The sequence below is a fragment of the Hypanus sabinus genome, chromosome 23, assembly GCF_030144855.1.
Source record: "Hypanus sabinus isolate sHypSab1 chromosome 23, sHypSab1.hap1, whole genome shotgun sequence".
Classification (NCBI taxonomy): domain Eukaryota; kingdom Metazoa; phylum Chordata; class Chondrichthyes; order Myliobatiformes; family Dasyatidae; genus Hypanus; species Hypanus sabinus.
In genome coordinates, this window is record NC_082728.1 from 64,717,789 (window position 1) to 64,742,758 (window position 24,970).

Genomic DNA, 24,970 nt, shown 5'->3' on the forward strand with positions numbered 1-24,970 from the left:
GTGGTCTAATATCAACTCTCACCTCCATTTTATTCTTTATATAACTGAAAAAGCTTTTAATATCCTGCTTTATATTATCAGTTAGTTTGCCCTCATGTTTCATCTTTTCCCTTATAGCTCTTTTAGTTGCCTTACCTGTTTGTTGGATTTTAAAAGCTTTCCAATCATCCAACTTCCCACTCACTTTTGCTACCTTTTATGTCCTTTTCTTTGCTTTTATGCAGTCATTAACTTTCCTTGTCAGCCACAGTTGCCTGGCCCAACTATTTGAGAGCAACTTCTGTGGGACACATCTGTTTCGTGCCTTGTGAATTATTCCCAGAAACTTCAGCCATCTTTATTCTGTTGTGATCCCCATCAGTATCCCCTTCCAATCCACCTGGGCAAGCTCCTCTCTCATGCCTCTGTAATTCTCTTTATTCTACTGCGATACTGATACGTGCAACTTGTGCTGCTCCCTGTCAAATTGCAGTGTGAATTCTATAATGATATAATCACTGCCTTCTAAGGGTTCCTATACCTGAAGCTGACTGATAAAATCTGGGTTATTACATAACACCCAATCTAAGATGGTGTAGTGTTTTTTCAGGTTTGTGGGTCCAGCAAGTGATATAGAAAGCACTCTGCAAATAGTTATATTAATCATTTATTTACAAACAGTAAAAATCCAACCAAACATTCATGCAACATACACAAAATGCTGAAGGAACTCAGCAGGCCCGGCAGCGTTGATGGAAAAAGTCCATAGATTCTGCCTGGTCTGCTGAGTTCCTCCAGTATTTTGTGTGTGTTGCTTGGATTTCCAGCATCTGCAGATTTTCTCTTGTTTGTGAACCAAACATTTATGTTCCCCAATTTACAGGCACTACAAAGTTGAATATTCAACAGACATACTTAGTTAAATGTGCATGTAGAGTATACCTTCCCAATCGTTATATGCATCCTTGATTTCTGTGAGGAGACTTCATACAAATTCAGCAATTTGACCCGTTGGTCCAGTGTGCAAATTCAAATGCCATCCACTGTATAACTGGATCGCCCACAACAAATTAGCATCCACCACTTTGTCATTCAGTAATGCAGGGAGATATAAATACACTCGCTCCTGATTAGTCATTGGATATTTGGAAAAAACCGAAACAATAGAACTACAGGAATTTCTTCCCAAATGCTCAATTCCCTCTGAAATCTGGACATCTCATATCTGGAATAAAGTTCCTCAAATTTTCACCAAATTTCAACAGATCACATATGGCCACTATGAAAAATGAGTCATCCCTAAAACCAATTATAAAAGCCACGGGGAAGCAAATAACGAAGTAACAGATTAAGACTCAACAAACACGTAACAGATTTAAATAAAAGAAACAGAGTAATAAAAAGAAATTTAATAAAATGAAACAAACACAAGAAATAAAGTAACAGATTAAACACACAGCACAAATTACAAAGCCCAGGCTGTACTCCTCCTCTTTAAAACTTTCTATGGAACTGCAAAAACTTAAAACAGACATGTTAATTTCTCACTGTGAGAACAGCTCACTTATCAAAGAAGAACTGATAAGTAAAAATCAACTGAGACGGGACTCAACACATTCACAGAGTTTCTTGGGGAGAGGGGGAGAAAAAGACCCTTTATTGGGAAAACTGCCTCTGTAACCATGTGTCTCACTATTCCCACCATTCTCTGCTGGGTTACCACTATCACGGTATATTTCTCTGATAAGAACCACTGGCGTAGAACTTTAGTACCCACCTCTACTGTGCTCCATTCTGCTTTGGATTCTAAATTCCATTCAGTAAGAGTGGGATACGCAAGTTTAACTCCTGCCGTTACCTGGAACCATAGTGATGCGTTATGCTCGGGAAGCAAGCAGTGTTCTCAGCATGTTATTGGTCACATGTTGGGATGATAGGCTCCCTAAAACACTAATCGCTCTATTAGATGTGCTCACTATGGTACCCCCCGCCATCCCATAACCTCAATGGCCACATGGCCAAAGAGTCACCAGCCTTTTGTCTGTACCTATCCTCTAAGCTTACTAATTCCGTAGTGGGGAATTCTCTAAGCTCTGTTGTCTCGAAGGTGTCCATTAAGCCATCCCCTGTACATTCCTGAGCCACCTCCTCCCTCTCCTCCTCCATAGAGGAGGAAGCTGCAGGCCAGTGCCCCCCATGGCAGGTGTGGGACGTATGGTCACTTGCCTGTCCCGTACTGTTTTGGACACACAAGGGAGAGGATGATCACCTCTAGGATTAAACTGATTTAATTAAATTCCACTCTTCCGTTTCTCACCCCCTCTCGTGCTGCACCCACCTCTCACGCCACCGCTGCTCCCCCCCCCCCTAGTTTCAGCATCCATTCAGATATCCCCATCTGCCAGTCCCCAGTGTTGAATCATCACACTATCTCAACATGGCTCGACCCTTAGAGGGGTCAGGTAGCCAATAGGCCCTTTGAGCGGCCTCTAAATTCTGTACTTTCATTAGCCGACAGGCTTTCTGTAATTTGTATCTTCTAACTTCATAGCCCTACTCTAGGCCATCAGTAGTGACTCGCTCAGAATAATACAGCGCTGACTGAGATCTTCCAGTTTAAGACTCGCTTTTATTTTATCCTGATATCTCACAACTGTTGCAAACAGTCAGAAAGCATCTCACTACCTCTCTTTCCCCCTGGGAAAACCCAACGATTTAAGTATAGAAACAATGTGATGCCCCATTTCAACCCTGGTGACATCTAACTGGTCTGACCAAACTATCGGCATTCCACAACCAGTTAGTGAGACTTCCAAAGCCTGCTCTATTATCCGTTTTCCCTGGGACTGCATCTCTCAAACAGAGGGCCCTCTCTTTTAAATAACCTCGTAACGAAATGCATTTCTGCTCAAAAATTCAGACCCTGCTCAAAGCAGCAGCAAATGTAATGAGTGCTCAGTCAGGTTCGTGGCTCTGGCAAGTGATACAGAAAGCTTTCTCTGTGAATAAGTATATCAATCCTTTATATACAAACTCAATTTGTATGTAAAAATTCAACCAAATGTTCATGTTGCCCAAGTTACAGACACCACAAAGCTGAATATTCAACAAACGTATGTACATTCAATAAATATACTTAGTTAAAAATGCACGTAGAGTATACCTTCCCAATCGTTACATGCAACCTGGCCTTAAACAAAGGAAGAAGGGAGCAAGCCACCTCCATGTGCTATTTTATATACCCAGGATATTTGACACTGGACAGGCATCCAATGGGAAAAGCAGCTGCAGCTTCTAAACAACTAATTACAGCGTAAGCGACTTTCAACAATCAGAGTAAGGTATGCTCCCTCTGGACAGATGGTCATTCCCCTAGTAGGCTTGAGCACAATCTGCTGTAAAAATAAGCCTCCAAGGTAGGTGTTCTCTCTCGAAGGTGTTCCGTAAATTTCCTCCCTTGCCATCTAACACCAACCTGGTTTTTTCCCAATTCCCTTGAATATTAAATTCCCCCATTACAATTGTGACATTGCCCTTATTGCATGCCCTTTCCAGCTCCCTTTGCAATCTCAACCCCACATCTTGGCTACTATTTGGAGGCCTATTATATAATTTTTTTTTACCCTTGCAGTTTCTTAATTCCACCCACAAATATTTGACGTTCTCTGACCCTGTGTCACCTCTTTCTAAAGATGTACTAATAGAGCCACACCACCGCCTATGCCTTCTTTCCTATCATTTCGATACAAAGTATATCCTTTGTTAAGCTTCCACTTCTTTCAGCCATGACTCAGTGATGCTCACAATATCATACTGACCAGTCTCCAATTGCGGCACAAGTTCATTCACCTTATTCTGAATGCTAAGGGTATTGAAGCATAGCACCTTCAGTCCTACATTCTTCACCCTTATGCATTTTGCCTCTGTGGTACAACTTCACCCTTTGCTCTATCTTCAGTTGTACCCAATCATTGGTTTGTCCTTCCTTACATGCATATTACAAATTACATCATCTACTTGTAAACTAGCTGGCTCACCCTGAGCACTACCGTACTGGTTCCCATCCCCCTGCCTTATTACAGAAGAGACTGAAGAATTTCCAGTTATCCAGAAATCTGAATCCCTGCCTCGTGCTCTATTTCTTCAGCCATGCATTTCTACCCTAGTTGTATTTACCCTAGACATATGGAGCCTAAAAAGGTAGTCTTTTCACTGCTGAGTCCTGTGGCTGTTAGCGAGGGGCTAACAAACCACATCGACAGGGACGCATGGAAAAAGGAGGTTTCATTTAATTTAGCTGATGACACTACCATTGTTGACAGAATCAAATGTGGTGATGAATTGGCATATAAGAGGGAGATTGAAAATATGGTTGAATAGTGCCATAATAACCTCTCACTCAACGTCAGTAGAACCAGAGAGCTGATTATTGATTACAGGAGAAAGAAACCAGAATTCCACATTAGGGAATTGGAGGTGGAGAGGGTCAGTAACTTTAAATTCCTTGGCATTACCAAGGCATTACCGTATTAGAGGATTTGTCCTGGGACCAACAAAGAATGCATGGCAGCGCCTGTACTTCTTTAGAAGTTTGCGCAGATTTGGCATGTCATCTTAAACTTTGACAAACGTCTATAGATGCATGCTGGAGAATATCCTGACTGGTTGCTCCACACCAATGCCCAGGAACAGGAAGGCCTATGAAAAGTGGTGGATGTAGCCCAGTCATCTTCATCATTGAGCATGTTTACAAGGAGGTCTGCCACAAGAAGGCAGAATTAATTCAGACTTCCAATATTGATTCACCAAACACATGACAGCCTGCCCCCCCACCCCCACAGAAACTCACACTAAATGATTTCAGAAAAAGTGATTTGCTCCTAGATGTTAAGCTGTTAACAAAACTGTGTTGATTTAACTAAGTACTCCACCACGGTTGCGGCCAGTCATCACCACCAATGTACAAATTTGTGAACAAGGCTTCCAGGCAAAGTGTTTTAGTTCCTTCCTTTTCTGTGCCTCACTCCTCCTGGGACTTTAAATCCCACTTGAAGAGCGAGATATACTTGACTTAAACCACTGCTATCCCTGACCCAGAGCAATTCATCACCCCCGTGGGAAGTGGGTAGCATTGTCAAGGTATTGTTAATCATGTAGTATGGCGACAGTCCACCTTCTCTCCCAGACACATATCTCTGTTGGACTAACTCAGTCCAGCACTCCTGCATCCCAGATCCTCAGCAATCATGTGAATGGAGGCTCCCCTGGCTTCTGCCTATATCTGTCTCCCAGCTCCACCAGTTCCTTAGCAGAGAACTCTGATAGTAGTCATCTCAGTGAGATCTACTGCGTTACACTCCCCAGGACCCGCTCATTCATTCTGTTCCTCACTCTGGTCTGGGACTGAGTGTCTGGCCTGTACTGGCCTGTATGGGGGAGAGCATTCACTTAGAGAGTGAACCCCAAGGCTCTCTTCTAACCTCTCTGCCACATCCTCACTATCTAACCAGTTGTCCCCATCCCCCTCCACCTGTCAGTGTCATCTCCTCACAACATCAGGACTTGGACCTTAACAGGGTCCAGTCCCCATTAGGGCCTGTGGGCAGCCTCCAACTGCTCCACCTTTTCTAGCTGACAGACCATATCTGTACAGCTGTCTTCTCCTAACCTGGGTCTGTGCCGACTGAGCAGCCTCCCCTAAGAACATTGTTGGTTTAATACTTCCACTTTGTTTCTTAAGCAGTCTATCTATTTCTCCTCCTTTGATATTGTCTCGTAGTGCTGCTGGCAGCCAGAAAGCGCCCCTCTGGCTCACTACCTTCAGTGAGACAGTGAAGTCCAGACACTGTTTCATTTTCACCCGTGAGAGTCCAGTTTTCTGACGAGTCTGCTGGCGGATCGTGACCGCCAGTAGTTTGTTGAGACTCTCAAATTGCAAATCCCACACTGTTGTGAGTCCACCCTGATACTCAGCACTCCTGGCATATGTTGTGAAACTTGTTAACTTTGTGGCAGCAGTACAATGCAATACATGCTAAATATAGAAAAATATGAAACACACATTATATATGTATATTAAATAGTTAAGTTAAAATAAATAGTGCAAAAACACAGAAATAAATTAAAAAAGAAAGTAGTGAAGTAGTGTTCATGGGTTCAGTGTCCATTTAGAAATCGGATGAGGCTGTTCCCGAATAGCTGTGTGAAAAACAGTGCCTTTGGTCGTACTAATGTTGAGTGCAAGGTTGTTGCTTATAACACCACTCAAGCTGATATATCTTGCTCCTGTATGCCCTCTGAGCACCATCTGAAATTCTGCCAATAATGGTTACATCGTGAAAGTTCAAAGTACATTTATTATCAAAGGATGTATATATTATACAATCTCGAGATTCATCACCTAACAGGCAGCCACGAAATAAAGAAACCCAAAAGTAAACCTTATATATATGAAAAAGGTTGTCTTAACACCCAATATGCAGAGAATTAAAAAAAGAACACATCATGCCCATAAGAAAATAAAAGAATAAAATAACCCATGAAAAAGACTGTCGAACACCCAATGTGCAATTGGGGAAAAAAACTTCACGCAAACAGTAAACACAAGCAAATTGAATTTCTGAACTAAAGTCTGCAAGAGTCTGAGACCCATAATTCAGCACAGAGCTGAGTAAATGTCATGGAGTGGCAATCTTAATCAGCCCCCACCTTGCCTCAGGTCCTGATACCATGACCTTTTCAAACTGGCCCAGTGTTTAACTTTCTATCCAACATCAGTCAGTCATCTGATCTGGCTCACTCCTCGCCACCCTGACTTTTTCAATTTGGCCCAGCGCTTAAATTGCTGTTGGAGCAATAGTTTCTCCCACTTTGATATGCTGGACTTCACCACCTTGATTCAGCCTGTAAGTCTCCGTCTGAACATCATGTTCAGTCATGTCTGGGGCCTGGACCCTGCCTGTGTACAATCTATCACACTCTTCCACATTCTTGGCAACAGGCCTGCTCCCTTGCCTTGCCACATCAAATTTCTCCAAGTCCAAAGGGAAGATACAGACTATTACTTATGATCATTTGCCTGAAAAAGCGTGGTTAACAAAGTATTTAGTTGCCTATAGCAGTTAAGTACTTGCTTCGTTAGCCACCAGCCAGAAGTCACGGAGGTTCTTAAACTCTGCACCATCTGCAGATTTTCTAGATGGCATTTATGCTATGCCTAGCCAGCATGTGTAAAGAGAGTAGAACAGTGGGCTAAACACACATCCCTGTGGAGTGCCAGTGTTGATTGTCAGTGAAATGGAGATGTTATTTCCAGTCTGCACACGGTTAGGAAGTTGAGTTCTTAAAGGTTAAAGATTAAAGGTTTGAGAGCACCATGGTTTTCAAGGGATATTAGAAATTTGGTTCAGAAAAAGAGGGATGTCTACAATAGATATAGGCAGCATGGAGTAAAGGAATTGCTCGAGGAATATAAAGAATGTAAAAGGAATCTTAAGAAAGAGATTAGAAAAGCTAAAAGAAGATACAAGGTTGGTTTGGCAAATAAGGTGAAAGTAAATCCAAAAGGTTCCTACAGTTATATTAAAAGCAAGAGGATAGTGAGGGATAAAAAAATTGGCCCCTTAGAGAATCAGAGTGGTCAGCTATGTGTGGAACCGAAGGAGGTGGGAGAGATTTTGAATGATCTCTTCGGTATTCACTAAGGAGAAGGATATTGAATTGTCTGAGGTGTGGGAAACAAGTAAGGAAGTTATGGAACCTATGACAATTAAAGAGGTGGAGGTACTGGCGCTTTTAAGAAATTTAAAAGTGGATAAATCTCCAGGTCCTGACAGGATACACCCCAGGACCTTGAAGGAAGTTTGTGTAGAAATAGCAGGAGCTCTGACGGAGATCTTTAATATGTCATTAGAAACGGGGATTGTGCAGGAGGATTGGCGTATTGCTCATGTGATTCCATTGTTTAAAAAGGGTTCTAGAAGGAAACCTAGCAATTATAGACCTGTCAGTTTGACATCAGTGGTGGGTAAATTAATGGAAAGTATTCTTAGAGATAGTATTTATAATTATCTGGATAGACGGGATCTGATTAGAAGTAGCCAGCATGGATTTGTGCGTGGAAGGTCATGTTTGTCAAACCTTATTGAATTTTTTGAAGAAGTTACGAGGAATGTTGACGAGGGTAAGGCAGTGGATGTTGTCTATATGGACTTCAGCAAAGCCTTTGACAAAGTTCCACATGGAAGGTTAGTTAAGAAGGTTCAGTCGTTAGGTATTAATGCTGGAGTAATAAAATGGATTCAACAGTGGCTAGATGGGAGATGCCAGAGAGTAGTGGTGGATAATTGTTTATCGGGATGGAGGCCGGTGACTAGCGGGGTGCCTCAGGGATCTGTTTTGGGCCCAATGTTGTTTGTAATATACATAAATGATTTGGATGATGGGGTGGTAAATTGGATTAGTAAGTATGCCGATGATACTAAGGTAGGAGGTGTTGTGGATAATGAGGTGGATTTTCAAAGCTTGCAGGGAGATTTATGCCGGTTAGAAGAATGGGCTGAACGTTGGCAGATGGAGTTTAATGCTGAGAAGTGTGAGGTTCTACATTTTGGCAGGAATAATCCAAATAGAACATACAGAGTAAATGGTAGGGCATTGAGGAATGCAGAGGAACAGAGAGATCTAGGAATAACTGTGCATAGTTCCCTGAAAGTGGAGTCTCATGTAGATAGGGTGGTGAAGAGGGCTTTTGGAACGCTGGCCTTTATAAATCAAAGCATTGAGTACAGAAGTTGGGATGTAATGCTAAAGTTGTACAAGGCATTGGTAAGGCCAAATTTGGAATATTGTGTGCAGTTCTGGTCACCGAATTATAGGAAAGATATCAATAAATTAGAGAGAGTGCAGAGACGATTTACTAGGATGTTACCTGGGTTTCAGCAATTAAGTTACAGAGAAAGGTTGAACAAGTTTGGTCTCTATTCATTGGAGCGTAGAAGGTTGAGGGGGGATTTGATCGAGGTATTTAAAATTTTGAGAGGGATAGATAGAGTTGACGTGAACAGGCTGTTTCCATTGAGAGTAGGGGAGATTCAAACTAGAGGACATGATTTGAGAGTTAGGGGGCAGAAGTTTAAGGGAAACACGAGGGGGTATTTCTTTACTCAGAGAGTGATAGCTGTGTGGAATGAGCTTCCTGTAGAAGTAGTAGAGGCCAGTTCAGTTGTGTCATTTAAGGTAAAATTGGATAGGTATATGGACAGGAAAGGAGTGGAGGGTTATGGGCTGAGTTGCGGGTAGGTGGGACTAGGTGAGATTAAGGGTTCAGCACGGACTAGGAGGGCCAAGATGGCCTGTTTCCGTGCTGTGATTGTTATATGGTTATATATGGTTAAAGCAGAGGAAGGTATAGAGGCCCAAGTTCTGTAGCTTTTTGATCAGGACTGTAGGAATGATGGTGTTGAATGCTGAGCTATAGTCAATAAACTGCATCCTGGCGTAGGTATTTGTATTGTCTAAGTAATCCAAGGCTGTGTGGAGAATTGTTGAGATCATGTCTGCTGTAGATCTATTGTGGTGGTAGGCAAATTGCAAAGGGTTCAGGTCCTTACAGAGACAGGTGTTTATTCTAGTCATGACTAACTTCTCAAAACATTTCATTACCATAGATGTGAATGCTACTTAATGATGGTCATTAAGGCAGCTTACACTGCTCTTCTTGCCCTTTTGAAGTAGGTGGGAACTTCTGACCATAGCAGTGAGAGATTGAAAATGTCTTTGAACACCCACACATGGAGGGTTCTCTCTTTAAGTACATATACAGTATGTTACCATATGCAATCGTGAGATTCATTTTCTTGCATGTAATGACAATAATTAGAAGAAACACAATAGAATCAATGAAAGACCACACCCAAAAAGATGGAAAACAACCAAGGTGCAAAAATACCAACAAACTGCAAATTCAAAAAGAAAGAGAAAAAAAGTAATAACAATAATAAATTAATAAGCAATAAATATCAAGTGATTCCAGTTTAGTGCGAATAGTTCAGTGATGTGGCAAGTGATGTTAACCTGTGGTTCAGGACTCTGTTGGTTGATGGTAATAACTGTTCCTGAACATGGTGGTGTGAGTCTTGAGACTCCTGCACCACCTTCCTGATGGCAGGAATGTAAAGAGAGCTTGGGTGGGGATCCCTAATGATGGATGCTGCTTTCCTATGATAGCACTCTGTGTACACTTGCTCAATGACAATAGACAATAGGTGCAGAAGTAGACCATTCGGCCCTTCAAGGCTGCACCACCATTTTGAGATCATGGCTGATCATCTACTATTAATACCCGGTTCCTGCCTTGTTCCCATATCCCTTGATTCCCCTATCCATAAGATACCTATCTAGCTCATTCTTGAAATCATCCAGAGAATTGGCCTCCTCTGCCTTCCTAGGCAGTGCATTCCAGACCCCCAGAACTCTCTGGGAGAAGAAGTTCTTCCTTAACTCTGTCCTAAATGACCTACCCCTTATTCTCAAACCATGCCCTCTGGTACTGGACTCTCCCAGCATCTGGAACATATTTCCTGCCTCTATCTTGTCCAATCCCTTAATAATCTTATATGTTTCAATCAGATCCCCTCTCAATCTCCTTAATTCCAGCGTGCACAAGCCCAGTCTCTCTAACCTCTCTGCGTAAGACAGTTCAGACATCTCAGGAATTACCTCATGAATCTACGCTGCACTTCCTCTACAGCCAGGATGTCCTTCCTTAACCCTGGAGACCAAAACTGTACACAATACTCCAGGTGTGGTCTCACCAGGGCTCTGTACAAATGCAAGAGGATTTCCTTGCTCTTGTACTCAATTCCCTTTGTAATAAAGGTCAACATTCCATTAGCCTTCTTCACTGCCTGCTGCACCTGCTCATTCACCTTCAGTGACTGACGAACAAGGAATCCTAGATCTCTTTGTATTTCTCCCTTGCCTAACTCTACACTGTTCAGACAATAATCTGCCTTCCTGTTCTTACTCCCAAAGTGGATAACCTCACACTGATTCACATTAAACGTTATCTGCCCACTCACCCAGCCTATCCAAGTCACCCTGAATTCTAACACCCTCATCACATGTCACACTGCCACCCAGCTTAGTACCATCAGCAAACTTGCTGATGTTATTCTCAATGCCTTCATCTAAATCGTTGATGTATATCGTAAACAGCTGTGGTCTCAATACCGAGCCCTGTGGCACCCCACTAGTCACCACCTGCCATTCCGAGAAACACCCATTCACCGCTACCCTTTGCTTTCTAACTGCCAACCAGTTTTCTATCCATGTCAATATCTTCCCCCCAATGCCATGAGCTCTGATTTTACTCACCAATCTCCTATGTGGGACCTTATCAAATGCCTTCTGAAAATCGGGGTACACTACATCCACTGGATCTCCCTTAACTAACTTCCTGGTTACATCCTCGAAAAACTCCAATAGATTAGTCAAGCATGTTTTGCCCTTGGTAAATCCATGCTGGCTCGGCCCAATCCTATCACTGCTATCTAGATATGCCACTATTTCATCTTTAATAATGGACTCTAGCATCTTCCCCACCACCAATGTCACCACAATGGACTGGATCATATCCACTGCTACTTGTAGGCTTTTCCAAACAAGGGCATTGGTGTTTCCATATCAGGCTGTGATGCAACCAGACAATATATTCTCCACCACACATCTATAGAAGTTTTTCAAAGATTTGTTGTCATGCTGAATCTTTGCAGACTTCTAAGAAAGTCAAGGTCCTGCTGTGCTTTCTTCATAATGAGTTACATTCTGCACACAGGACAGATCTTCTGAAATGATAATACTGAGGAATTTAAAGGTGCTGACCGTCTCCACCTCAGATCTCCCCACGAGGTCTGTCTCATGGACCTCCAGTTTCATCCTCCTGAAGTCAAGAGTCATCTTGGTCTTGCTGACATTGAGTAAGAGGTTGTAGCACCAATCTGCTAGATTTTCAATGTCCCTCCTACATGTTGATTCGTCACCACTCTTGATTCAACCAACAACTGTGGTGGCACTGACAAGCTTAAATATGGCACTGGAGCTATGCTTAGTGTCTCAATCGTAAAGCTAGTAGAGCTGACGGAAATTCTAGAGGAGATGATGTTGAACTGACTGGAGCCTGCGACTGAGGAAATTGGATACAGTTGCACAAGGAGGTATTGAGGCCTAGGACTTGAAGTTTGTTGATTAATCTTGAGGGTTGGTGGTATTGAATGCAGAGCTGTGGTCAAGGAGCATCCTAATGCATATATCTTCACTGTCTAGATGTTCCAGGATTGAGTGAAGAGTCGATAAAATGGCATCTGCTGTTGATCTGCTATGATGGTAGACAAATTAGAATAGATCCAAGTCACTTTTCAGAAAGGAGTTGTTTCATCACCACACCTATCAAAGCACTTCATCTCGTTGGATCTAAGTGGTACTGGATGACAGTCAAACGAGGCAAATTACCATGTTGTTCTTAGGTACCAGTGCAATTGAAGCCTGCTTGAAGCAGATAGGTAGGTCAGACTGCTGAAACAAGAGGTTTAAGACATTGGTGAACATTCTCGCCAGTTGATCAGAACTAGACTTTAGTTCTTGACCAGGTACTCCTTCTGGGTTGGATGCTTTCTGTACGATCACTGTCCTGAAGGATGCTCTCACATTGGCCTTAGAGTCTGAAATCACGGGGTCATGGGGCTGTGGGAGTTTTGATGCTCACAATGAGCATCTGAACTTCTGTACGATCACCAAACCTTGCTCGCAGCATTAATTGGTGTGTGAAATCAAGTTCACTGGTTCGGTGAGTTGGGACAGGAGATGCTCACTATCGGTGAGTAAGTTAATTAAATATTTACTAATGGAGATTATTCTTAGGGATAGGATTTATGAGCATTTGGAGAAGCATGGTCTGATTATTCTGGTTTAAGATGGCACTGGTGAAGTTCAGTGTCTGTTGGTGGCAAATAAAACAAAGAAAACAAATAAATACTTCATTACACTTCTGCTGAATGAACACTGCAAACAACAGACGGAGTTGTCAGAGTCACTTGTGAACTCTATAACCATATAACAATTACAGCATGGAAACAGGCCATCTCTGCCCTTCTAGTCTGTGCCAAACGCTTACTCTCACCTAGTCCCACCTACCTTCACTCAGCCCATAACCCTCTATTCCTTTCCTGTCCATATACCTATCCAATTTTTTTTTAAATGACAGAATTGAACCTGCCTCTACCACTTCTACTGGGAGCTCATTCCACACAGCTACCACTCTCTGAGTAAAGAAGTTCCCCCTTGTTTCCCCCTAAAGTTTTGCCTTTTAACTCTCAACTCATGTCCTCTTGTTTGAATCTCTCCTACTCTCAATGGAAAAAGGCTATCCACGTCAACTCTATCTATCCCCCTCATAATTTTAAATACCTCTATCAAGTTCCCCCTCAACCTTCTGCACTCCAAAGAATAAAGACCTAACTTGTTTAACCTTTCTCTATAACTAATGTGCTGAAACCCAGGTAACATTCTAGTAAATCTCCTCTGTACTCTCTCTATTTTGTTGACCTCTTTCCTATAATTCGGTGACCAGAACTGTATACAATACTCCCAATTTGGCCTTGCCAATGCCTTGTACAATTTTAACATTATATCCCAACTCCTATACTGAATTCTCTGATTTATAAAGGCCAGCATACCAAAAGCTTTCTTCACCACCCTATCCACATGAGATTCTACCTTCAGGGAACTATGCACCATTATTCCTAGATTACTGTTCTACTGCATTCTTCAGTGCCCTACCATTTAGCATGTATCTCCTATTTTGATTAGTCCTACCAAAATGTAGCACTTCACACTTATCAGCATTAAACTCCATCTGCCATCTTTCAGCCCACTCTTCTAACTGGCCTAAATCTCTCTGCAAGCTTTGAAAACCTACTTCATTATCCACAATGCCACCTATCTTAGTATCATCTGCATACTTACTAATCCAATTTACCAATTGATCATCCAGATCATTAATGTAAATGAGAAACAACATTGGACCCAGTACAGGTCCCTGAGGCACACCACTAGTCCCTGGCCTCCAACCTGACAAACAGTTATCCACCACTACTCTCTGGCATCTCCCATCCAGCCACCGCTGAATCCATGTTACTACTTCAGTATTAATACCTAATGATTGAATCTTCCTAACTAACATTCCATGTGGAACCTTGTCAAAGGCCTTACTGAAGTACATATGGACAACATTCACTGCTTTACCCTCATCAACTTTCCTTGTAACCTCTTCAAAAAATTCAATAAGATTTGTCAAACGTGACCTTCCACTCTCAAATCCACGTTGACTGTTCCTAATCAGACCCTGTCTATCCTGATAATTATATATACCATCTCTAAGAGTACATTCCATTAATTTACCCACTACTGATGTTAAACTTGCAGGCCAATAATTGCTAGGTTTACTCCTAGAACCCTTTTTAAACAATGGAACCACATCAGTTCAGTTTCAGTTTATTGTCATTTAGAAACCACAAATGTAATGCAGTTAAAAAATGAGACAATGGTCCTCCAGAATGATATTACAAAAGCACATGACAAAACAGACTACACCAGCATAAGCAATACACCAATCCTCCGGCACCATCCCCGTTTCCTATGACATTTGAAATATTTCTGTCAGAGCCCATGCTATTTCTACACTAACTTCCCTCAAGGTCCTAGGGAATATCCTGTCAGGATCCAGATTATCCACTTTTATATTCTTTAAAAGCGCCAGTACTTCCTCTTCTTTAATCATCATAATTTCCATAACTACCCTATTTGTTTCCCTTACCATACACAATTCAATATCCTTCTCCTTAGTGAATACCGAAGAAAATAAATTGTTCAAAATTTCCCCTATCTCTTTTGGCTCCACACATAGCTGTCCATTCTGATTCTCTAAGGGACCAATTTTATCCGTCACTATCCTTTTGCTAAAATGTAACTGCAGAAACCCTTTAGAGTTATTTGCACCTTACTTGCCAAAGCAACCTCATATCTTCTTTTAGCTTTTCTAATTTCTTTCTTAAGATTCTTTTTACATTCTTTATATTCCTCGAGCACCTCATTTACTCCATGCTGCCTATATTTATTGTAGATCTCTCTCTCTTTCCAAACCAAGTTTCCAATATCCCTTAAAAACCATGGCTCTCTCAAATTTTTAACCTTTCCTTTCAACCTAACAGGAACATAAAGATTCTGTACCCTCAAAATTTCACATTTAAATGACCACCATTTCTCTGTTACATCTGTCCCATAAAACAAATTGTCCCAATCCACTCCTCCTAAATCCTTTCGCATTGCCTCTAAGTAAGCCTTTCCCCAGTCAAAAATCTCAACCCTGGGTCCAGTCCTATCCTTCTCCATAATTATATTGAAACTAATGGCATTGTGATCCCCAACACATAGCTCCGTCACCTGACTTATCTTACTTAAGGCAGAGATAGAAGGTTCTTGATTAGCTAGGGCATTAAAGGGTATGGGGCGAAGGCAGGGGAATGGGGATGACTGGAAGAATTGGATCAGCCATGATTGAATGGTGGAGCAGACTCAATGGGCTGAATGGCCTACTTCTGCTCCTATATCTTATGGTCTGAAATGATTCCAATCCACAAATCCTGCCGGTCAAACCTTGTCCAATACCGAAGACTCTGTATCCTTCATCTAGTAGCAGTGAGTTAGAGGGAGAGTGAGACCAGTCAAACGCAAGGAGAAGTTGCTGAACACCCTCTCGCCTTCTGTTCTTGTCCTCATTGATTTCAATCTAGCTCGATGCTTTAATCACCGAGATCGAAGAGTAGAATGTCAATCCTGCACCTCGTCTCCAGGTTTCCTGACCTCTAGTCAGCACATTTTTGGTTTTGTGAACTGTCTGAAGGACGTCATCATTGGTTGCATTGTTCACTGGGGTTATCTTTCAGATAGATCTTCTGACATACTGCTGGCCTGTTCCGCAGTAATGACTGATGCAAAATACTTATTTAGTTCATCCGTCATTTCCTTGTCCCCCATTACTACCTCTCCAGTGTTGCCTTCCAGCAATTGGATGTCTACTTTTGCTTCTCTTTTATTCTTTATATATCTGAGAACACTTCTGGTATCCTTTTTGATATTGTTGGACAGCTAACTTAATATTTCATCTGTTACGCCTTTTTTAGTTGTCCCTTTTGTTGATTGTTAAAAGCTTCCCAATCCTTTAACTTCAGTGTATTTTTTTTTGTCTATTATATACCCTCTCTTGTGCTTTTATGTTGCTTTGACTTCCCTTGTCAGCTGTGGTTTTGTCATTTTGCCTTTTGGAATACTATTATTTGGGATGTACCTGTTTTGCAATTTGGAATTGCTCTCAGAAACTCCAGCCATTGCTGCTTTGTCGGTATCCCTGCTAGTGTCCCCTTTCAATCAACTTTAGCCAGCTCCTCTGTCAATTCTTTTTACTCCACTGTAATACTAATACATCTGATTTTAAGCTTCTCTTCCTCAAATGCAGGGTGAATTACATCATATTATGATCACTACCTCCCAAGGGTTCTTTTACCATAAGCTCCCTAATCAAATCTGGTTCATTGCACAGCATCCAGTCCAAAATAACTGATCTCGTAGTGAGCTCAACCACAAGTTACTCAATCACATCCTCCTCTTCTCCCAGTTTCACCTTCCTCCCCTCCCCTCACCTTTTTTACCTCGCTTTTCCTAATCCTTTCTAGTCCTGATGAAGGGTCTTGGTCTGAAATATTGGCTGTTTACTCTTCCATAGGTGAATTTGGTGTGTGTTGCTTGGGTTTGCAGCATTTGCAGATTTTCTCATGTTTATGGCACTGTACTACTCCAGTTGAAGTATTCTACTGGGTATTCATGGCCCTGTACTCTCCTGCGTGGGTTGCTGAGTGAAGAGCGGTGAGGCTGGAGGGGATAAGTAAGGCAACGAAGAAACCAGACCCTTGGTTGCAGGGTGGGGGCTCTGGGGATGGTGGAAGGCAACTGGAGTTCGGAGCGCAGGTGTCAAAGCAGAGGGTTAGGGAGTGAAAATAAGGTGGATGAGAGCTAAGAGAAGGGTTGAGTGAATATGTTACTTGTGTTAGAAAGGACAAACTGCCACAGTGGAAGCAATGATGGCTGTGGTCTGGTTGATGTACAGATTTCTCAAGTTTCCAAGATTCCCATGGTAAATTGATTATTGTAAATTGTCCTGTGATTAGGCTAGGATTAAATCTATGGGCTACAGGATTGTTGGGCTAGAAGGGCCTGTCCGTGCTGTATTTCTAAATAAAATAAATGAATAGCATTAGAACATAAGAAATAAAGATTCACCCTTAGCATAACCAGTAATCTGGCCATGAGCAGCTAACGTTGCACATTTCCTTCATTCAGGGGAATTTGTAGTATAGTGGTTCATTCTCTCAGATGGTGTAGTGTTTACGTAGGTACTTCTGCTAATGGATCTTTTCCTGTTTGTACATTCAGGCCTCTGAGAGAGATGATGAGACTGCTCGTCCTCTGGCTGAGTCGCTGTTACTCGCTATTGCTGACCTGCTCTTCTGTCCTGATTTCACCGTGCAGAGTCACAGGAAGCCCGGACCGGTATGTCTCACCTGAAACTTCCAGCTACTTTTGGTCAGAATAATTTTCCATTTTGGGCATTTTGTATCAGCCCCAAATCTTCCAAACAAAGGTTTTTTTAAAAAAAAGTAATTGTGTATCTATCTAATTATCTATCTAGCTAACCTATCTATGTAATTACCTAATCTATCTAATTTATCTAGCTAATCTATTTGTCTATCTAGCCTTTTAAGCCACGCAGCCCCTGCAACCCTTGTTACACCTAACCTAATCACAGGACAATTTACAGTAGTGGTCACCAACCTTTTTAAGCCCAAGATCCCCTACCTTTCCTTAGTGAAAGGCAAGATCGACCCCAGGTTGATTAGTTACATGCATGGGCAGAAAAGACTGGAAGTAAAACCCCACAACCCGGAAGTAGAAATAATGTATGAACACCAAGGGTCACCACCCTTTTTTTGCACCACGGACTGGTTTAGTATTGACAATATTCTTGCGGACCGGTGGTGTTAAACACGACCGGAATACAGCGATACTTGAAGCAGGTTCCTTATGTCCAGTCTATTCCGCAATTTACTTTTCATGGCTCTCAGCTGCTGTCCCGCTTGTTCAGGTTTTTTTCCGCTGGGGTGAAAAACTCAACGGGTTTGTTTTTAAGTGCAGGGTGCTTGGACTCGAGGTGCTGAAGCAGTTTTGAGTGCTTCAATGCCTCATTAGACAGCCTCCCGCCCGCCAGATGCCTTGGCCAGGTGTGGCTGTTACCGTGCTGGGGCTGTGGTGGTCGCAGTCCGGAGAGAGCGACCAAGCCAGTGAGTGAGGAATGCGTTAGGACGCGCGTTCCCCCCCCCGTAGGATCTATCAGCCGACAAAAGTTTGACTTGAGGGATGACTTTCATTAGATCGCAGCGAGGTAGCTGCTCTGCTACTTACGAATTAGGTCGTCTGCGAATATTTTAGCACCTGGTTCCCCACGAACATTCGGTGTGCTAAACAGGTTTAGAGGCGGCACCCATCTGTCCGCGCTGCAGACCAGTAGCAACGGCATTTCCCACTGGCTGTGCTAGGCGGCCGGTTACCCAAGGCCAACCAGTGATCCCTGGCGTGAGGGTATCACTGCGTTCAGGCGACTGATGTTCTCACATGCATTCAAGTTCAACAGTGGGCGTGACAGGGAATGAGGAAAGGTGCAGCTGACTCGTATGATTTCCCCGCAACCTGGTGGTTGGGGATCAGCGTGTAGCGGGGGAGCTACACACATGTGTACTGGGCACAAAGTATGGAACTAAAACCCCGCAACCCAGAAGCAATCTCTCAACAATATTTGTGTATTTATTTTTCATTTTTTTTCGGGATCTACTGGGAAAGTCTCAAAGATTGACCAGTCGATCGGGATTGACGGGTTGGTGACCACTAATTTACAGTGACCAGTTAACCTATCTGGTATGCCTTTCGATTGTGATAGGAAACCAGAGGACCCGAAGAAAACTCATGCACTCCAGCTCTTACTTAAAGGAGAAATCACAAAAGAGCCATCAAAATTGTGCTTTAACCAGTAACTAATCCGGACATCAGAAGTGTGAGAAGAGGATTTCAATCAGGTCCATCTGATAGAGTAGAAAAAGGCAGTGTAATTGAGCTCTAAACAGTGAGCAATCGGCATTTGGGATTAATTAGCAAGAGAAAATTTAAGAGAAGTGGGGGCAAGCGCAGCAGCCATCTTCTGAGTGGGCAGAGTTAGAGTGGTGATCTTGGGGCTTTAGCTCTTTGAGGTTTCAATGAAGAGAGTCTTCATTCAGAGAAAGCAAAGAAAAACTCTAGGTAAAGTTTTTTTTTCCTTCCCTTCTTTACCTTTGCTCAGTTCAGACAGTAGAGATGCCAAGCAGGATAGTTGAATGCTCCTCGTGCAGATGTGGGAGGGCAGGGAGACCTTGTGTCCCTGACGATTACAACTGTTAGAAGTGCATCCAGCTGCAGCTTTGAACAAACTGAATAAAGGAGTCGGAGTTGGAATTGGATGAACTCTGGATCATTCAGGAGGCTGAGGGGTGACAGGTAGGACATATAGAGAAGTAGTGACACCCAAGGTGTAGGACACAGAAAGCTGGGTGACAATCAGGAAGGAGGAAGGGATTAAACAGCCAGTGCAGATTACCCCTGTCGTTCTCCTTAACACCAGGTATGCCACTTTGGATACTGTTGGGAGGGGAGGGAAGTGACCTAGCAAAGGAAAGTCTCAGTGGTCAGGGGTTAAACAGCCAGTACAGAGTAGCCGTGGTATTCTCCTTCAACAGCAAGTATAACATTTTGGATACTGTTGCGGGGAATGACCTAACAGAGGAAAATTACAGCAGTCAGTTCTCTGGCTCTGTGGCTCAGAAAGGAAGTAGAGAGAAGAGGCATGCTGTGGTAATAGGGGATTCATTAATTAAGGGAACAGACAGGAGGTTATACGGTTGAAAATCAGATTCCCGGATGGTATGCTGCCTCCCAGGTGCCATAATCCGGAACATCCTGGATCGAGACCTCAGCATTCTGAGGTCATGGTCGATGTGGGTAGCAATGACATGGGTAGGACGAGTGATGAGGTTCTGCATAGGAATTCTGGGAGCTAGGTGCAAAGATAAAGGGCCGGACCTCCAGCATTGTGATCTCAGGATTGTGCCACACACTAGTGAGGCCAGAATGGGGAAGATTGTACAGTTTAACACGTGTAGGGGGGAGGGCATAAGACTTCTGGATGATTGGGCTCTCTTCCAGGGAAGGTGGGACCTGTACAGAAGGGATGGTTTGCACCTAAAATGGAGAGAGACTAATATCCTAGTGGGAAGGTTTGTTAATGCTGCATGGTGGGGTTTAAACTAGAGTTGCAGGGGGAAGGGAACCAGAGTGACAGAGCAGTTAGTGGAGAGGTAATGGAAGCAGATGTCGGTAAGACCTCAGACAAAATCAGGAATCAAAAGGTTGAGCATGGTGCGACTAATACCATGAACTGTATATATTGTATGAAAGGCGAATGTATTCAGGGCATGGATTATCACATGGATTTATGACGTTGTCATTGTTGAGATGGGCAAGACTGGCAGCTCAGTATTCTGGGTACTATTGTTTTAGATATGAGGAGGAGGGGTGTCATTACTAGTCAGGAAAAATGTCACTGTGGAGCCATGTCAAGAACACTAGAGAACTTAGTGAGGCATTATGGGTGGAAATGAGAAAAGAGAAAGGTATGACCACCTTAATGGGCCTGTATTACAGACCACCTAACAGTCCTAGGGATTTAGAGGAACAAATTTATAAAGAGATTGCAGACTGTTGCAAGAAACATAAGGCTGTTATATTATGTAATTTTGACTTTCCATATATTGACTAGGAATCCGATACTGTAAATGGAGTAGATAGGATAGAGTTTATCAAATGTGTTCGGGAAGGTTTCCTTCATCAGTACATAGAAGTACCAATGAGATGGGGTGTGATACTGGATCTGCAATAAGGGAATGTCATAGTGCAGGTGACAGTGGTTTGTGTATATATAAGTATTTTGATAGACATTGACTGATTAGGAATCGTCAGCATAGCTTCATCTTTGGCATGTCATGTCTAACCAATCTCGAGTTCTTCATTGAAGTTACCAAGAAAGGCAGTGTGTGAAGACAGACAGGAGAATATCTGCAGATGCTGGCAATCCAAGCAACACACACAAAATGCTGGAGGAATTCAGCAAGCCAGGCAGCATCTATGGAAAAAGAGTTTGCAAGTTAGAAATTTTTTGAATAATGAGTTACGGTCTTTTCCGAAACCATGTCCATCAGACATTACGGAAAGAATTTTAGCTTTGAATTCTTGTCAGAAGGGTTTAGTAGCTGTCATTTATAATATGATCATGAAAATACAGCCAGAAGTATCAGAAAAAATTAAGAAAGAATAGGAAAAAGAACTACATTGTCTTATACCCACTGAGCAATGGGAGAAAATGTTACTATTAGTCAATTTGTCTTCTATTTGTGCTAAACAAGCCCTAATACAATTTAAGGTTGTACATAGAGCTCATATGTCTAAGGATAAACTTGCTCGATTTTATTCTTATGTTAATCCAACCTGTGACAGATGTCATTCTGATGTTGCTTCATTGACCCATATGTTTTGGTCTTGCCCTTGTTTGCAAAATTACTGGAAAGATATTTTCAGTATTATTTCAATAGTTCTGAATATCAATTTCCGACCGCATCCTATTACTGCAATTTTCGGTTTACCAATGGCAGATAATAGTCGTTTATCCCCCTCATCTCGATGAATGATTGCATTTGTTACATTAATGGCTAGAAGATCTGTTTTATTGAATTGGAAAGAAATTAATCCTCCAACTATATTTCAGTGGTTTTTCTCAAACTATCTCTTGTTTGAGCTTAGAAAAAATTAGAAGTGTTGTCTTTGATCCTTCAGTTAAATTTGAAGAAACTTGGAGACCATTTATTCAACATTTTCACATGAGTTAAATTGTCTTTTCCTAAACCTCACTTTTATTATTCTTAATTATTTGGATGGAGGTTCGGAGTTATTGGCACTACTGTATATATTTGACATTATGCAATGGCCAATGTTGGTTAGTGTTTTTCCCCCAATTTTTTTTGGGTTTTTTTAAATATCTTTTGTTCATAAATACTATGAGTTTGGGAGGCTATTATATATTGATTATCATATATTTGAATGTGTACTTAAACTATTAACTATGTACTCTCAAACTCTCTGTATTCATGTTTCATTTATGTTTGCTTAAAAATTAATAAAAAGATTTAAAAAGAAAAGAAAGGAAAAAGAGTACTGTCAACGTTTTTGGTTGAGACCCTTTGGCAGGATGAAGACTAGGCAGTGGATGTTGTCTACATGGATTTTAGTAAGGCATTTTACAAGATCCTGCGTGGGAGGCTGTTCAAGATGTTTTAGTCATTCAGCATTCAAGATGAGATAGTAAACTGGATTAGATGTTGGCTTTGTGGGAAAAGCCATAGAGTGGTAGTAGAGGGTTGCCTCTGATTGGAAGGCTGTGACTAGTGGTGTGCCACAGGAACTGGTGCTGGGTTCTTTGTTGTTTGTCATCTGTATCAATGGTCAGGATAAAGATGCAGTGGACTGAATCATTAAATTTGCGGATGACACCAAGATTGGGAGTGTAGTGGACAGTGATGAAGGCTACCATGGCTTGCAGAGGGGTTTGCATCAGCTGAAAAAAAGGACTGAAAAATGACAGGGAATTTTTTGCACTTCAGTAGGACCAACCAGGGTATGTTTAACACAGTGAGCGGTAGGGCACTGAGGAGTGTGGTAGAACAAAGAGATCTGGAAGTACAGTTCCCTAATTTAACATAATCTTTTGGCACATTGGCCTTCATAAGTCAAAGCACTGAGTACAGGGGATGGAATGTTTTGTTGGTTATATAAGACATTGGTGAGCCCTAATTTGGAGTATTGTGTGCAATTTTAGTCAACTGCCTACAGGAAAGATGTAAACAAGGTTAAAAGAGTACAGAGAAAATTTACAAGGATGTTGGAGGACCTGAGTTATAAGGAAAGATTGAATAGATTATATTCTTTAGAATGTGGGTAAGTCGAGGAAATATGAACCGATCCTCAGAAGGATCAGAAGTGGAGAGAGTGAGCAATTTCAAGCACCTGTGTGTCAAGGTCTCTGAGGATCTAACCTGGTCCCAACATATTGATGCAGCTACAAAAAAGGCAAGGCTATATTTCATTAGGAGTTTGAAGAGATCTGGTTTGTCAACTAAAATGCTCAAATTTCTATGGATGTACATGGACAGCATTCTGACAGGCTGCATCACTCTCTGGTATGGAGGGGAGGCACTACTGCACAGGACAGAAAAAAGCTACAGAAAATTATAAATTTAGTCAGCTCTATCTTGAATACTAGCCTCCATAGTATTCAAGACATTTTCAAGAAGCGGTGCCTCAGAAAGTTGACGTCCATTATTAAGGACTCCCATCACCCAGGGCATGCCTCTTCTCATTGTTACTGTCAGGGAGGAGGTACAGAAGCCTGAAAGCAGACACTCAGTGGTTCAGGAATAGCTTCTTCCTCTCTGCCTTATGTTTCCTAAATGGATATTCAACCCATGAACACTCCCTCACTTTATTAAAATATATATTATTTCTGTTTTTGCAGTATTTTAATCTATTCAATAGATTTACTTGATTAATTGTTTATTTTCTTTCTATATTCTCATATATATTGCATGTGTACTGTTGCTGCTCAGTTAAAAAATTTCACGACACATGCCGGTGATAATAAACACACAATACTCTGTAGATGTTGGGGTCAAAGCACCAGGCTGGAGGAACTTGTCAGGTCAAGCAGCATCTGTGGAAAACGAACAGTCAACGTTTCGGGCTGAGACCCTTTGTCAGTACTGGAGAGGGAGGGGGCAGGGAGAGGGTGGGAAGGAGAAGGCTGGTAGGTGCCAGGTGAAAAACCAGTAAGGGGAAAGATCAAGGGGTGGGGAAGGGGATAGGCAGGAAAGGTGAAGAAGGAATGTCAGGGGAAAGCACTATGTGTAGTAGAAGGAGGCAGAACCATGAGGGAGGTGATAGGCAGCTGGAGGAGGAGACAGAGTGAAACTGGGATGGGGGAAGGAAGGGGGAGGGAACTACCAGAAGTTGGAGAATTCAATGTTCATGCCAAGGGGCAGAACTGGTACTCACACTTAATAACTTCTCTTTTGGCTCTTCCCACTTTCTTCAGACCATGGGTGTAGCTATGGGCACTTCCATGGGCCCCAGCTATGCCTGCCTCTTCATTGGTTATGTGGAACAGTCTATGCTCCAAACCTATACTGGTACTGCTCCCCAAATTTTCCTTCGCTACGTTGACGACTACATCGGTGCTGCTTCCTGAACCCATGCTGAGCTCATCAATTTCATTGACTTTGCCTCTAACTTCCACCCAGCCCTCAAATTCACTTGGTCCATCTCAGACACTTCTCTCCCCTTTCTCGATCTCTTGGTCTCCATCTCTGGAGATAGACTGTCCACTGACATCTTCTATAAACCCACTGACTCTCATAACTCCTCGCCTATACCTCTTCCCACCCTGCCACATTCAAAAATGGTATTCCCTATTCCCAGTTATTTGTCTCCGTTGCATCTGCTCCCAGGATGAGGCTTTCCATTCCAGGACATCTCAAATGTCCTCTTCCTTTAAGGAATAGTTGTTCCCCTTCTGCCGTCATCAATGATGGTCTCACCCATATCTCCTCCATTTCCTGCACTTCAGCCCTCACCCCATCCTCCCGTCACCACAACAGGGACAGAGTTCCCCTTGTCCTCACCTACCACCCCACCA

At 42.3% G+C, this 24,970-nt stretch overlaps 1 protein-coding gene across 2 annotated transcripts in view; it reads left to right on the forward strand.

The window, feature by feature from the left end:
* The window catches only part of LOC132380265 (protein HID1), a 257,992-nt gene that overhangs the window by 53,831 nt on the left and 179,191 nt on the right, over window positions 1-24,970 (forward strand). For both annotated transcript variants that reach the window (XM_059949013.1, XM_059949014.1), the window contains exon 4: window positions 17,524-17,640. In XM_059949013.1, coding sequence (XP_059804996.1) covers window positions 17,524-17,640 — 117 coding nt within the window. The remainder of the gene's footprint in view (window positions 1-17,523; window positions 17,641-24,970) is intronic.